The sequence below is a fragment of the Crotalus tigris genome, unplaced genomic scaffold (assembly GCF_016545835.1).
Source record: "Crotalus tigris isolate CLP2741 ecotype Arizona unplaced genomic scaffold, ASM1654583v1 scf7180000018759.1681925, whole genome shotgun sequence".
In the NCBI taxonomy this organism is placed as follows: domain Eukaryota; kingdom Metazoa; phylum Chordata; class Lepidosauria; order Squamata; family Viperidae; genus Crotalus; species Crotalus tigris.
The window spans coordinates 1,145,808-1,161,708 of NW_024097185.1; the positions used below are offsets into that span (position 1 = coordinate 1,145,808).

General features: G+C 34.1%; 1 protein-coding gene across 2 annotated transcripts in view; it reads left to right on the forward strand.

Moving 5' to 3' along the window:
* TBC1D8 (TBC1 domain family member 8) overlaps positions 1-15,522 on the forward strand; it is a 73,924-nt gene extending 58,402 nt beyond the window's left edge. For both annotated transcript variants that reach the window (XM_039355783.1, XM_039355782.1), the window contains exons 10-20: positions 1,835-2,049; positions 7,713-7,830; positions 8,504-8,789; positions 9,191-9,320; positions 9,415-9,513; positions 9,869-9,937; positions 10,688-10,931; positions 11,654-11,719; positions 13,461-13,550; positions 13,905-14,005; positions 14,649-15,522. In XM_039355783.1, the coding sequence (XP_039211717.1) occupies positions 1,835-2,049; positions 7,713-7,830; positions 8,504-8,789; positions 9,191-9,320; positions 9,415-9,513; positions 9,869-9,937; positions 10,688-10,931; positions 11,654-11,719; positions 13,461-13,550; positions 13,905-14,005; positions 14,649-15,080 (1,850 nt within the window). In that variant the 3' untranslated portion in view covers positions 15,081-15,522. The remainder of the gene's footprint in view (positions 1-1,834; positions 2,050-7,712; positions 7,831-8,503; positions 8,790-9,190; positions 9,321-9,414; positions 9,514-9,868; positions 9,938-10,687; positions 10,932-11,653; positions 11,720-13,460; positions 13,551-13,904; positions 14,006-14,648) is intronic.
* The last annotated feature ends 379 nt before the right edge of the window (positions 15,523-15,901 follow it).

Here is a 15,901-nt window from a genome sequence, read left to right on the forward strand (position 1 = left end):
GGCTGAGACCTTTTGCTGATGATTTGGTTGTGATGTTATCCCACCCAACAGATTCGGTCAGAGACTTGGTTGAAATTTTAGCACAGTATGGACAGGTCTCTGGTTTTAAGGTGAAGAATAAAACTAAAATATTATTGAAAAATATGTCTATGAAGGGAAAAGATATTATAGCTGAAGCAACAGGTTATGAAATAGTTAATAAGGTTAAGTATTTAGGAGTATATATCACAACATCTAATGGAAAATTGTATAACAATAATTATGAACACTTATGGGTAAAAGTACAAAAAGATTTAAATGATTGGCAAAAATTACAACTATCGTTGTTGAGGAGAATTTCAGTAGTAAAGATGAATATTCTACCAAAGTTTCTTTTTTTGTTTCAGATGATACCTATTTTAAAAAAGGATGCTAATTTGGATGAGTGGCAGAAGGGTATCAATAAATTTATCTGGGGTGGGAAGAAATCAAGAGTAAAGTTTAAGATTTTACAAGACACTCGAGAAAGAGGTGGACTTAAAGCACCTAATTTGAAACTATATTATGATGCGGCCACTTTAACTTTAGTAAGTGATTGGCTTAATTTAACAAATAAAAATATTCTTGCTCTTGAAGGTTGGGATTTATTATATGGTTGGCATGCATATTTAATTTTTGATAAGAAAGTAGATCTGGTTTTTAAGTCACATATTTTAAGAAATGCTTTACTTCAAGTCTGGAAGAAGTATTATTATAAGTTAAATTATAAAATACCTATTTGGGGGATTCCTGGACAAGCAATTCAGGTTTCTAAGGGGGTGAATTTTGATAATATTTCGTATAAAGAATTATTTATTTGGTCAGGTACTGATTGGCAACTAAAGTCTTCAGATTTGTTAAGGCAAGAAAATATTTTACAATCATGGTTTCGATATTTGCAAATAGTAGAGAGGTGGACCTTAGATAAGAAAGTGGGAATCACTTTAGTAGATGAAAATTTGGTAATTCAGATTAAAGAACAGAAATATGCTCATATTAAAAGAATTTACAATGAGTTAATAAAATTGGATTCGGAAACAGAGTTAGTATGATTAAATGGGCCCAGAATATTCAGGAACTGATTTTATTGGATTTATGGAAGTTAATTTGGATTAGAAATGTTAAATTTACGCAGGCTCAAAATTTGAGGGAAAATTTTTATAAAATGTTTTATAGATGGCATCTGGATCCTAAAAAGTTACCTTGTATGTACCCGAACCTGCAACCTAAATGTTGGAGATGTGGCTGCTTGGATGCAACTTATTTTCATGTTTGGTGGACCTGTAAAAATATTAAAGGCTCTTTGGCAGTTTCTTGATTGGGATATTGTTTACTTGATTGTTGGTCTGAAGTTGACTTTGGAGTTAACTCCAGCAAACAGCACTCCTTCCTAGCGCTGATGAAAGTTACCTAGTTAGGGTAATAAAACGTCTGCAAGAAAACAAGCAAACTCCCTTCACTTTTTATGTGATATAATAAATATGTTTACTTCTATATTTGCTATAACAGTAGATAAATTTATATGGTTTAATAATGGTCTAAAGATTGACTATCAAAATATTATATACTAGAAACTGCAGAGATGTTATACTTGGCTTGTGAGATTTGAATATTTAAATTAGGATTTTTCCAATATACTGCTGATATAAGGATGACTTATTTTTCCCCACAGTATATTACATGTGGACTACAGTTAAACCTAGTTTTTATAGGTGTTAACAAGAAAAATCACATCATATTTGTGAACAAATAAACATTTATTTAACAGTGTATTTGTACTGCTAAAGTATCCATCTTGCATTTATTTATGGGTCAGATGCTGTGTCTGATCTGTATTCACATCCTGGTTACTATGAAGATTTAGTGGAAATGTCCATGGGTATGTATTGCATAGCAACAGAGGAAATAGAGCGTGACTTGCATCGCTCACTACCTGAGCATCCAGCCTTCCAGAGTGAAACAGGCATAGCTGCATTGAGAAGAGTCTTAACAGCTTATGCACACAGAAACCCCAAAATTGGGTATTGCCAGGTAAAGATTTGTTATGATGTTCACTTGTAAATGACTTTTCTTTGTTTGAGAATTGTGAGTCTGTTGACCTCTACTGCCCATCTTGCTTGTTCAGTTAAGGCAGTGGTTCTCAACCTTTTTAATGCCGCGACCCCCAACCGGTCGTAAGTCGAGGACTACTCAACCGGTTGTAAGTTGAGGACTATTCAACTGGTGCAGCACCGTTTGCAGAATGGGGCTTTTGGAGGACTCAGCAGGGCAGAGACAGCCTGGACAATTCCTATTGGCTTTTGAAAGCCAATAGAATTAGACTCTATTCAAGAGAGTCTATTCTATTGGCTTTCAAAAGCCAATAGAATAAAAGGGAGTAGCACAGCCAAGGAAAAGGGGGGGAAAAATGGCGGACTGCATTGTTTGGCAACCTCCGTGAAATGATCATTCAACCCCAAATGGGGTCCCGACCCACAGGTTGAGAACCACTGAGTTAAGGCCTGTTTTTTTTTTTTTTTTTTTATTAAAAGTTTTATAAATTTTACAAGAAAAACAAGAACAATACAGAACAAAAAACAACATATACAAAAGAAAAAAAAATTAAACAATACATATAAAAAAAAAAAAACCCCACCCCACACCCCCCCCAAAAACCCTCCCTTCCCCCCCCCTGAGCTTCCCAGAGCAGAATATAGGCTTAAGAAATAAAAAAAAAAAAAATAAAAATTAAATTAAAAACTTTATATTTATATATATATAAAAGATATCTATAATATATATAAAAATAAAACTTATGAAAAAGCTATATGATATTTTTGTATACCCAATCTAAATTGTATAAATTTTATCCATTTGTCCCAGATAGCAAAAAACTTCTCTTGCGTTTGTTGCTTTAAGAAAGCCGAAATCTTTGCCATTTCCGCCAGATAAGCTACTTTAAAAAACCATTCCTGCAATGTAGGCAAAGATTCCTTCTTCCAATATTGTCCAACTAACAGCCTCGCGGCTGTGATCAAATTTAACATCAATACAACCTCCTTTGTATCACAATCTGTAACAATACCTAACAAAAATAATTGCGGAGTAAATTTTACCCTCCTTCTAAAAATTCTCTGGATATTCCACCATATTTTGATCCAAAATGCTTTTATCTCTCTGCATGACCACCAAATATGATAATAGGAAGCCTCCTTATAACCACATCTCCAGCATTTAGGTTGCACGTCAGGGTACATGTAAGACATTTTTTGTGGATCAAGGTGCCATCTATAAAACATTTTATAAAAATTCTCCCTTAAATTCTGTGCTTGAGTAAATTTGACATTTCTCACCCAAATAGTTTCCCAGGTGTCCAATGAAACTGGCTCACCAAAGTTCTGCGCCCATCTAATCATACAATCTTTAATTAGTTCCGTTTCTGAGTCCAATTCAACTAAAACCCCATAAATTCTCTTAATGTGGGTTTGTCTTTGATCCTTCAGTTGCTTAATAAGATTTTCATCTTCTCTAAGAAAACCCACCTTACAATCCATCTTCCATCTATCTAGTAGTTGCCTATATTGGAACCAAGAATAAGTAAAATTTTCTTGTGCTAATTCTTCCCGTGATTTTAATTGCCAGTTTTGTCCATCCCATTTAAGTAACTGTCTATAAGACACCATATCCATTTTAACCCCTCTTTTTATTCCTTCTATCGCATGCCAAGGTATAGCCCATAATGGTACTTTAAAATCACTTTTATAATATTTTCTCCAGATCCTAAGTAAAGAAATTCTTAAAATATGAGATTTAAAAGCCCAATCTATTTTTTTATTAAATATTAAATAGGCATGCCACCCATAAAGTAAATCCCATCCCTCTAGATAAAGTATCTCAGAATTTGTCAAATTTACCCAGTCACTAATTAATGTTAAAACCACCGCATCATAATATAATTTCAAATTTGGTACCTTGAGTCCGCCCCTCTCACGGAAGTCTTGCATAATTTTGAACTTAACCCTTGGTTTTTTCCCTGCCCAAATAAATTTATTGAGACCCTTCTGCCACTCATTTAAATTAATCTCATTTTTCAAAATTGGTAACATTTGAAACAAAAAAAGAAACTTGGGTAGAATATTCATTTTTATCACTGCAATTCTTCCCATGAGGGATAATTGCAGCTTTTCCCAGTTCTTCAAGTCTTTCTGTACCCCGACCCACAACCTTTCATAATTGTTTTTAAATAATTTTACATTAGAAACAGACAGCATCACCCCCAAATATTTTACCTTATTAACAATCTCAAAACCCGTCGAGTTAACCAAAATCTGCTTCTCCTGACTCGACATATTTTTAGGTAAAATTTTAGTCTTATTTACATTAATCTTAAAACCCGAGACCAAACCATAATGGTGAATCAACTGTAATAAGTTTACTACAGAATAATCAGGTTGCGACAAAGTAACAACCAAGTCATCCGCAAAAGCTCTCAACTTATATTCTTTTTTATTAACATATATTCCTTTAATTTCCTGAGACTCTCGAATTTTGATCAATAATATTTCCAATGTTAAAACAAACAACAATGGCGATAAAGGACACCCCTGTCTAGTACCTTTCTCTATTGTGAAAACCTCCGAAAGACCTCCATTAACAATAAGTTGTGCTGTTTGTTTTTGATATATTACCTTAAGGGCTTGTAATATGTTTTCACCAAAATTCATTTCTTCCATTACTCTTAGCATAAAATGCCAATTCAATTGGTCAAATGCTTTTTCAGCATCTAAAAATATGAGCCCTGCAGGAACTTGGTTGTTCTTATCTAAGTATTCTAATAGATTAATAATTTGTCTAACATTGTTTTTCATATACCTTCCTGTTATAAACCCTGATTGATCTTTATGCACAAGATGATGCACCACCCTCATAAGCCTATTTACCAAAATTTTTACAAATATCTTATAATCCACGTTTAAAAGAGATATAGGCCTATAATTTTTTGGTAAAGTAAGATCTTGATCCTCCTTTGGAATCAATGATATAAAAGCACTACGCCATGAAGGAGGAATCTCTAAACCCTGTAAGATACCATTAAAAAGATCATTTAATGGTTGGATCATCTCCTCCATTAAGGCTTTATAATAAACAGCTGTTAACCCATCCGTACCCGGTGCTTTCCCTAATTTCAATTGTTGAATTGCTGAGGCAATTTCCTCCTTAGTAATTAAACCATTAATTTCATATTTCTGATCCTCAGTCAGTTTAGGAAAACTTGCCTCAGCTAAATATTTATTTATATCTAACAGTTGTACATTAGTAGATTTGTATAGGTTTTGATAATAATCCAAAAAAGATTTTTTAATTAATTCCTTCTGAGAAACTAGTTTACCCTTATAATTTATTTTCTCTATTATTCTCTGTCTCTGTTTCTTTCTTAATTGATAAGCCAACCATCTCCCCGGCTTATTAGCATTACAAAATGTATTTTGTTTCATAAATAATAAATTGGTTGCAGCTTGATCTGCTATCAACATATTAAATTGTGACCTTAATAACTTTACAGATTCTTTAGTACTTTCATCAGAAGGATTTAGAATCAAAGCCCTTTCTTTTAGTTTAATTTCATCTTCAAGTTCTCTACGTTTCTGAATCTGATTTCGCTTATAAAAATTATTCATTTTTATCAAAACACCGCGCATAAATGCTTTACCTGCATCCCATACCATTGACATTGAAGTCCCCTTATACATATTCAAAGCAAAATAGTCCTTTAAACACTCCTTTAGTTTTTGAACATTCTTCTCTTGTCTAAACAAATTTTCATTAACTCTCCAGGATCTTCTTTCCTCTTTCTCTTGAATCAACTCCATCCAAACTGGACTATGATCCGTCAGTGATCTAGGAAAAATCTTTACATTCTTTACTTTATTATACAAATCCGTGGTAATCAAGAAAAAGTCAATTCTTGAAAAAGATTGGTGTCTGTCAGAAAAAAAAGTAAAGTCTCTCTCCTCTTGATTACGTTCCCGCCAATAGTCCCTTAATTCCCAGTCTTCTTTCATATCAAAAAAGGCTTTAGGTAGCCTTGCTTGTTTAAGAAAAGGAGAGGAACCTTTCTTATCCCTTTGTGTATCTAAGACACCATTCCAATCACCCATTAATACCACTGATCTATAATCAAGCAAAGTTATTTTTTGGTGTAACTGTTTATAAAATTGTTCCTGTTGTTGATTTGGAGCATAAAGTCCAACTATAAGTACTTTCTTACCATAAATACCAAGTTCAATCATCACATATCTCCCCTGGGGATCTGATTCTACCAGACAAGCTGGCAGGTTTTGTTTGACATATATAACAACTCCCCCTTTCTTCCCAGGTGCAGGAGATATAAAATGAGATCCCAAACGAGCATTAACTAAATATTTCTGATCTTTAAGTAGAATATGAGTTTCCTGTAAACAAATAACATCATTGGTATGTTGCTTCAAATAATAAAAGATTTTTTTCCGTTTCTGAGGAGAATTCAATCCATTAACATTCCAGGTCAAAAACTTTGCCATCTCCCTTGGCACGCAGCCAGGAGAAGACACCATCAAACTCTGACAGAGCTGCGTGTGTTGCATAACTCTTGGGTCTTGCTCCTCCCACCGGCGGTGATGCACTTCCAGGAGAATTCTCTTTGGGCTCTTTTTTACGTTGCTCTTTCTCTTTACGCTTATAGGCTGCACGAGTCATCCTCTGCTCTTTAGCCTCCGTTTGGCGTTGCTTTGCCACTTCTATCATCCCTGCGGAAACCAAATCTAGTGCCTCAGATTGCTGCTCAGATTCCTTAGCACTCAAAGATTTCCGACCAGATGAAGTTGAGCCTGCACTCAGGACCGAAGTATAGAAATCTCTAGCTTTGTCAACTGTGTTCAATCTGTAACGTGTCCCAGCATGGCTCAAAACGATACCCATCGGAATTTCCCATCTGAATGGCATCGATCTAGCTTTAAGCTCATTGGTTAAAAAAGCAAAGTCTTTCCTACTTCTTAAGATTTTAGATGGGATTTCCTTTAGAATGATAACATCTTGGGCGGCAATCTGAAATCTTTTGTTGTAAAAAGCTTGTATAATCTCATTCCGCAGGGACTTCTTTGTAAAGTAAATCACCACATCTCTGGGCAAATTCTTCTGCTTAGCAATCCAGGAGTTGAGTCTATAAATTTTTTCCACTTCTCTCTGTAATTCTCCTTTATCCATATCCAAAACCAACGCCAGATCACTAAGAACCACCTCCATCAAATCTTGATTCATATCTTCCTTGAGGCCTCTAATCCTCAGAGCATACTCCATCTGTCTGTACTGAAACATCAAAATATCTTCTTGTGAGGAGTCCACCTTCCTTTCCACGTCTTGAATTTTGTCATCTAAAGAGTCAAGGCCTGTTAATACTTTTTAATACAATAGAGTGAGCTAGTTTACCAATCCTAATCCTATCTCTGCCCTGTAGAGGTTTCACTGTTAACTGTTTGCCCTGGGTTTGCCACTATGCCATGAACACAACCCAATGTCAGTTTCACCCTAGTCACGCTTGTTTTTTCCTATGGAAACCAGTTTCTTTGATCTAAACACTGATACATACAGGATATTTAATAATCAATACATAATGATGTAGTAATTAGGATGTGTAATATCAAAGTCGCTTATATTTTCTCCTTCTTGCTTCCTAATAGTCCATGAATATATTAACCTCAGTTTTACTGCTATATGCTAAGGAAGAGGAAGCTTTTTGGCTGCTTGTATCTGTTTGTGAAAGGATGCTCCCAGATTATTTTAATCACCGGGTAATAGGTGAGTCACCTTCTATTTAATCCTAATCCTTTTCTTATTGTGCTGTTTGTCATCAGTGATCTTTTTATTTATCTGTTCTTCTTTCTGAGATGAATTTATTTCTGAGATTTAGAGGCCCCACAACTCCAAAATTACTCTGGGTGACTTACATCAAAACAAGAAAAACAGCAAGAAAATTCTGTGCATTTGGACAAATCCACTTTCTCTAACAGAAACGTCACCATCAGATATCAGCAAACTCTCCACTCCAAGTCCTGGGACAATAGTCAAGTTTTTAAGGCTTTCTGAAAAAATCATCTGAGTAGGGATGAAATGGATCTCTGGGGTCTTTTCTTTGGAGCAGCTATACCACATAGTGGACATCTTAAAAAAAGAGTTATTCTACTACTTACTTTATCATAATGTTTGAAGTGAAAGTAATTCTACAGAATACCCTCCCTTCTAGTACTTGGTATCCCATTATTTCTCCCCACCCCCACCCCAAGGCTGTAATAGGTTAAAATGCTTGACAACTCAGTGACGTTCCAAGCTTAAATTCATAGAAGCAGCACTTTTGTATAGGTAGTGGCAAACTAGATTTCTTTTTTATTATTTTGCTTTGTGAATTGTATTTTAAATAAAAGTAACAGATCCTTTCCACCTCAGGTAACCTGGCTTCCTGTGATTTTTACAGGTGCTCAAGTGGACCAGTCAGTATTTGAAGAGTTGATCAGAGAGAGGCTTCCTGAACTAGCTGAACATTTTAAAGACCTCTCCACACTAGCTTCTGTTTCTTTGTCATGGTTCTTAACTCTTTTCCTTAGTATCATGCCCCTTGAAAGTGCTGTTAACGTTGTAGACTGTTTCTTCTTTGATGGGATAAAAGCCATTTTTCAATTGGGCTTAGCTGTTCTTGAGGCCAATGCTATGGAACTGTGCAGCAGCAAAGATGATGGGCATGCTTTGATGATTCTCAGCAGGTACTCTCAATGTTTTGTCTGTTTTATCTAAGGTTGACATCCCAGTAGTTTAAATTGCTACTTTAATTCATCTGTGTTTAATTAACGTTAATACATTTCTTCAGAAAGACAGCAACAGATATGAATGTTTAATAGGATGAATCATAACTCACTGCTGGGCTGAACTGTTTTCAGCCCCGAACATTGTTTCTTCTAGAAACTCTTTCTGCACAGCTTAAAAGTAGGCTGTCTTCACTGTTAAGGAAATCTAAGTCCTATTGTATAAAGAGACACAACAAGCTCAGAAGAATTTTTTGACAGTGAGAAAAATGAGAGCATGAGAGAGTATGCAGTGAGGAATAAAAGTATGCTTACATCATGTTGCATATTTGGCAGTAGATTTAAATATATCTCTATTTTAGATTTTTAGATCATGTTAAAAATGAGGAAAGCCCTTTGCCACCAATTGGGAACCAACACGCTTTTTTCAGTGATGATATGGAACCTTGTCCTATAACAGAAATAGCAGATCTAATACGGGATTCATATGAGGTAATGCCTAATGTAGTAGGTAGTAATTTTAATTGGAATTTTGAAGTATACAACATTTCAAATGAAAATGAAAAACATCTTTTCCTTGTTCTAGAAATTTGGAGACCATTCTGTGGAACAGATTGAGCACATGCGCTACAAACACAGGATCCGTGTGCTCCAGAGTCATGAAGAAACCACTAAACAGAATGTGGTAAGAGTTTTCAAAATCCTAGTTTTAAACTTTAAGGAAGTTTTAAAAGACACTTAAAATGATTTATAAAAAAATGGAAAAATACATCTTGAAATACGAAGCAACTGAAGCACAGGCGTGCAACTTATGGCTCTTCGGATGTTACTGAATGACTGAATGGAATGCAAATGTGTTCTTTTTTCTTTATGCTCCATTCTTTTTCCTTTCACATGCTGTAAGTTTCATTCAAAGTCAAATGATGAAAAGTAGGGCAAAAATACTTCAGATGTGGAGGGCAGATTTGGGGGCATTTAGCTCAACATTTTGTTTGTATGCCTTAATACTTCTGCTAAATTCATTTCTGTTTTCTCCTTAGCTCAGGGTGGTAATTCCAGATGTTTCTATTGTTCCAGAAGATTTGGAGGAATTATATGACTTATTTAAGGTAAGCACCTTTTTCAGAAAAGTTTTGCATTAGATTAGATTAGATGGATAATCAGATAGATATTGTATATAGTTTATATTCAAAAATCAACAAAGGTGTATTTTTGCAATATTTTAATAGTATCTACATACTTTATATTTTAGCTTTTCCAAAAATATAAGAGAATTCTTGAATTAGATTTTGATCAGATCTTCTCCATTTCAAACAATCTTTTTTAAGTGGTTAAAGTTAATGCAATAAATTGGTCTGTTCTAGAATGAAAGGAGTTGTTACAATACAAATAAATTATATTTCTTCTTGGCAAATTATGCACAGGAAAGGAATCTATTTCTGAAATAAGTAAATGGCTAAGAAGAGCAAAGAACAGCAAAAGAAGGATGTCTTCACCAAATACTAACCTGATTACACTTTTATTTCATTCTTCTATAGCACACACTGCAAAGATAACTTGTTTTTCCAAGTTCCTGTTGTTATTATGCTAACCTGCTAGTCACCAGAACTAAACGTACCTGAGTTCCTGGACATTTAATATTAAAAAAGATTATTGAAATCAAAATAAAGACATGTATTTTTTTTTCCTGTCTACCAGATATCTTGAGCAGATAAGCTTGTATGCACTAAACTTAAGACCAATATATAATATTGACATTATTATGTAAATATTCATATAAGCAAATAAATATGCAGTTTGACACTATTAAAATTATCCTGGATACGATTTTCATTCTAATATTCCTTTTCTTTTTTCAGAAAGAGCATTTAATAAGCTGTTACTGGGAGTGGAATAGTGAAGTTGTAATTCAGCGTCATGATCCAAGTAGACCCTATGCTGAGCAATATAGAATTGATTCTCAGCAATTTACTAACCTTTTTAAACTTGTTTCACCTTGGATGTGTGGTGAACATACTCAGGTTCTAGCAGAAAGAACATTCCGCCTTTTAGATGAAAACATGGACCATCTGATTGAATTCAAAGCATTTATTAACTGCTTAGGTAACTATTCAATTTATACTTATTTTCTACTGCAGCACATTTTCAGGAAAGTTATGTATCTAAACAGTGCAAATGCCTCTGGCTTGTTGCACAAAAGATGCATGAGTCGTAGAAAAGAATATTAAGCTGCAAGTTTGCATTTCTAAGTAATCTGTTTTACAGGTAGGCAAACTGACACTGGACAATGATTCACAAAAAAGTATGTGACAATAAATATTATTAGTCTAATGTGAAGCCAGAATTATTGGCTTCAATTGCCCTTATGGAAATATTTTCATTCATTCTGGAATTTTATGCTTTGTACAAGAAACATATCTGGTTTTATAAATTGCAAAATAATTGATAGTTCCTATCTTTCGCTCAATTGTTTGAACACCTGAATTAACAACTGCAACCTTTCCAAAAGATAGCTTTATAAGCAAGTTGCTAGAATTTGTCTTTAAAGTCAGTGCTACTATTTTGGCCTGCACTATTTTCTTTCCTATGAATTCTTTAAAGGTTCTCTACCTCCAAGATAAAGTCTAATGGAATGGTCATTCTTAAAGTGTCCATTCTCTCTCCAATAAACTTGGATGTTTTCAAATACTATCAGCAGAGTTGTAAATGATTTGAATTTTTAATCAAAGTTTAAATACAGACTTTTTCCTCATTATCATTTTTCACAAAAATTACAAGTTTGTCATGCTTTTAAGAGAGCCTCTGGTATACTTTTCCTCCTACAGATATTATGTACAATGGAGAAATGAATGAAAAAATTAAATTGTTGTACAGATTACATATTCCTCCTGGTAAGAATTTTTAAGCTACAATTAATTTCCTTTTCTTTTGTTTTAGCTTACATCATCTGTCTAAAACTGTCATTGGAGCAGATTGGGGAAAAAAATTGGTGATCTCTTTAGTTTTATCTGTAAACTTGCAATTCTGTACCTTGTAGTCTGATCAGAAATTCACCCAACACTTATTAATTAGATGAATTGATTCTGGTTTAACAAATGAGTACCAATCTATTGTATCAAATCTTCTTTGAATACCTGAACCAAAATTCATACTCTTGCCTTTAGCCTGACCTTCAGAAATTGGGAGTGATTCTGCTAAATCAATCTTGGGCATAACCATTGTGCCTTCTCTATAAAACATCTTCCTGACCATAGAATAGTGCAGGCCAGATTTTTTAGCAATGGATTTGCAGTTGTCTGGGTCCATTAATAATTCAATGGTACATATTAACTTCTTCAATCTAGGCCCAATATTACACCATCCAATGCTTCCTCTCTTCTTCCAGTAGTACACATTTTCCCACACTAGGGAAATACAATTCTTACTGTTGTTAATACATATACAATTAAATATCAAATGTATCTTTGTTACATTTTCCTAATAATAGCAATAATGTCGGTTTAAAATATCTTTTCTAACCAAAATATATCTTAATTGCATTTGCACTTAATATCTATTTGTTCAATATCCTGATTTTCCCGCATTTTTTAAATTTTAATTTCCCATCAGAGTTCAAAATGTCTCTATCACTTATAATTTCTCATAAGAAGTAATATTTGGATAACCAAAAGCTTCCCTTATTCAAACTCTTTGCATTTTCATATTTCCCTTCTCATACCAAAATATAGTATTCTAGTTACAAATCCTACCTTTCTAGTTATAATACTTCTATTTCTAACAATTATCTATTCTCAGCCATGTTCAAACATCTGATTAATAGTATCCCATCTAATGGGTCAATTTTTCTTCAGTCTTACTCTAGCTTTCTTTCTTTGCCAGCTAATTTTCCAAGTCAATGCATTTGAATCATCAAGTAATTCTTCCTCTATTTTTGTGTACATTGTTTGGAATAAGAAAGACAATTTAATTAAAGTATTTTTGGAAGATGTTCAGCCCATTGATATTCATTAAACAGCCTCCCTCTTTCTCCAATTTCCCCCAGTTCTCCTAACAGCTCTATCTTCCATCCAATCAGTTCTTTCTTATCCTCAAGTGTATTCTGAGATCTTGACAGGCAAGATATCTTTTCTATTTCTGATATTATTGCTACGTCTTCTAATCCTTCATTTGTCTGAGTCTGTTAGTTCCTTTCTTTAGTTCCTCTCCTCTATCTTTAGATCTGCTTCCTCTGATTTTCCTTCTATTTTCTGGGTTGCTAGTTGTAGTCATTTTCTTACTTCCTGCGCCCATCACGCTGCGACATCAAACCAGAAATCAGGATTAAACCTTTTTATGAAGTCCAGAGATCTTATGCTTGTGGCATGACTACTCAAAACTCCAAGGGTGGCATTTAATGAGTGTACTTTATAAAGGAAAAAAATCCCTCAAACTCATTTGTCTGTAGAGACATCTGACTCAACTTTCCCTAAGAGAGCTGTGTATCTGAATGATGCTTGGACAGTTGAGGGTGAATTGAATCAAATTTCCTATACTTAAAAAACTAGATCCATTAAAAATTACAGGTATGGTTCTATGATCTATCTGAATTAAATACATTCTGCTAAAGTAAATGTAATTACTTTGCCATTACAGCCCTCACAGAAAATGAAAAAGACAGTCAGTCACCACTAAAGAATTCTTTGTTATCAACATCAAGGCCACTAGTAATTAGAAAATCAAACAGTAAGTAATCTAATTTCAAATACTATTTTCTTTTTTTCTGGTAATTAACAAAATTAAATAGTATAATGTAATGGTTAAGCTGGGGATGGCAATGGGGAGACCTATGTTCAGGAACTATCCTTTAGCCAAGCTTGTAATAAATTAATAACATTTTCTGCCATAAGATACGGAGATCGTCACTGCAGGAATGGCTGTAATGAATTTATATTTCAAAAGCAATTTCACTGACTCATTTCAGAGACAATATACACTTATTGACATTTCTAGAATAAGAACAGCAAAAAATGCTTGTCCAGTGTCATTCAATGTTACCTTTTTATGTTCACTTCCTCATCATATATATCTGTTATGTAGATGATGGCATAGATTATCAGAAGCAGTTGAAACAAATGCTGAAGGATTTAGCCAAAGAAAAAGATACCAAGGCTGAAAAAGAACTACCTAAAATGAGCCAGGTACAAGATGAATTGTAATATGTATTACTTTGATTCTGAAGAATTAAACTTAAGATTCAGTTAACTCAGCTTATAGATTTCTACTAATAATGTGAAACAGATGTTAGACAGTAGTATTAAACTATGCTAAGAGGTAAGAGCTGTATTACTACAATTCCTAACTTTACTCCCCCAGAATCTGCAGTATTTTCTCTTTGTTGCATCTATTTGCACCAATCTTCGTGGTATTTCTTTCAACACTTTTATCTTCAACATTGGTACACTTGAGATAACAACCTAACTAAAATGCTTTCTCATAACCCAAAGGAAAATATTTTTCTTGTAAAAAAACTTCCAGAAGAGCTAACATGTGTTGCACTTTAAGCCTCGTCAGTCTATATTACACTGTTTAAAAATACTTGTTTTTATTCCAATTTAGGAGCATTATATTAGTGCAGGAATGGCTATATTAATTTAATGCTATCTACTGTACATAGTCTTATTAAGGATGAACACTAAAGTAGTCAAGTTGAAGTCTTTCCTTGGGCAGATGGAAAAACCTTAAACAATGGGCAGATTGTACTGAAAGAACCTTTAATATGCTATATAATTTGGAAAATAAGCCAGTAAAATTGCATTATGTTGACCTTATCTTCCTTTGTAGCGAGAATTTATCCAATTTTGTAAGACCTTGTATAGCATGTTCCATGAAGATCCAGAAGAAAATGAGTTGTATCAAGCTATTGCTACGGTGACTACATTGTTACTTCAGATCGGAGAAGTTGGCCAAAGAAGCAGCAGCTCAGGCTCAGATGATTTCAGTGATGATTTCCTAATGGAGGCATCTACTTCAGAGCAGGATCAAGTTTTTACAGACATTGTGAAAATCTCAAAGAATGTGCCTTCACCTCTAACAGGAGATTGGATTGTTTCTTTTGAGCAAATCTTGGCTTCCCTATTAACTGAACAATCTCTGGTTAATTTCTTTGAGAAATCCTTAGAATTGAAACCAAAACTAGAGACTGCAAAGCTGATCCAGTGTAACTCTAAATTAAGTGGTGCAAGCCAGCCATCAGAGGTGAAATTGAGCAGCTAAATGTACAGTAGCAACCAACAGTTATGTACTACCAAAATGCATACTGTAATTTTAGAGCTTTTGGACCAACACAATTATTTAATACTTTGGGGAGCTTTAAAACCAAAACACTACCTAAAATGTGGTTTTGGGGTAAGAAGACCATCTGTTTTCCTTTTGAATGTAATTTAAAACTCCTTCACTTTGAAAAAGATGCAGAGCTATTTAAGCAATTCTACCAAAAAGTAAAAATAAAGTAACTCCCAGTTGATAATTTTGGCCAACTACAGGTTTTATGAATTGTTACCTTTTTGCACTAATGCTTGTTTCAATGCTGGTAATTGAAACTATTAATATATTTGAATCAAACTTTGTATGTCTTGCTTTCAATGTTCCGTGTACATGAACTATGACTCATTTTTCTGTGTGTGCACTTTTCAATAAAAGATTTTTGTATCTGTTGCTTTTCAGATTACTCCATTTCAAGTACGTCATGTGAATGGGTTAGGCAATTTAGAGGCAGTATGATTGGAAAGGTTTCACACTATGATGTGTGGTAGTCACCTTACTCAATTTGTTTTCTTCCCAAAAGGCCTTCAGATACCTGTAGCACAGGTACAGGATAGCGCAGGAAGGACAAGTATAGTCCAAAGGAAAGCTGGAAAAAAGCCTGTTTGGTGACAAGTCAGTTATTTTCAAGGGGTAAAAATAGATGACTCAAGGAATTTTGTTTACTTCTCGAAATCCATCTAAAAAAAAAAAAGCTGAAATGCTTGCTTGATGCTACCACCCTATGGGCTACAATCTGATGCTAATGGCTATATTTTGCATTCAAGTATCTT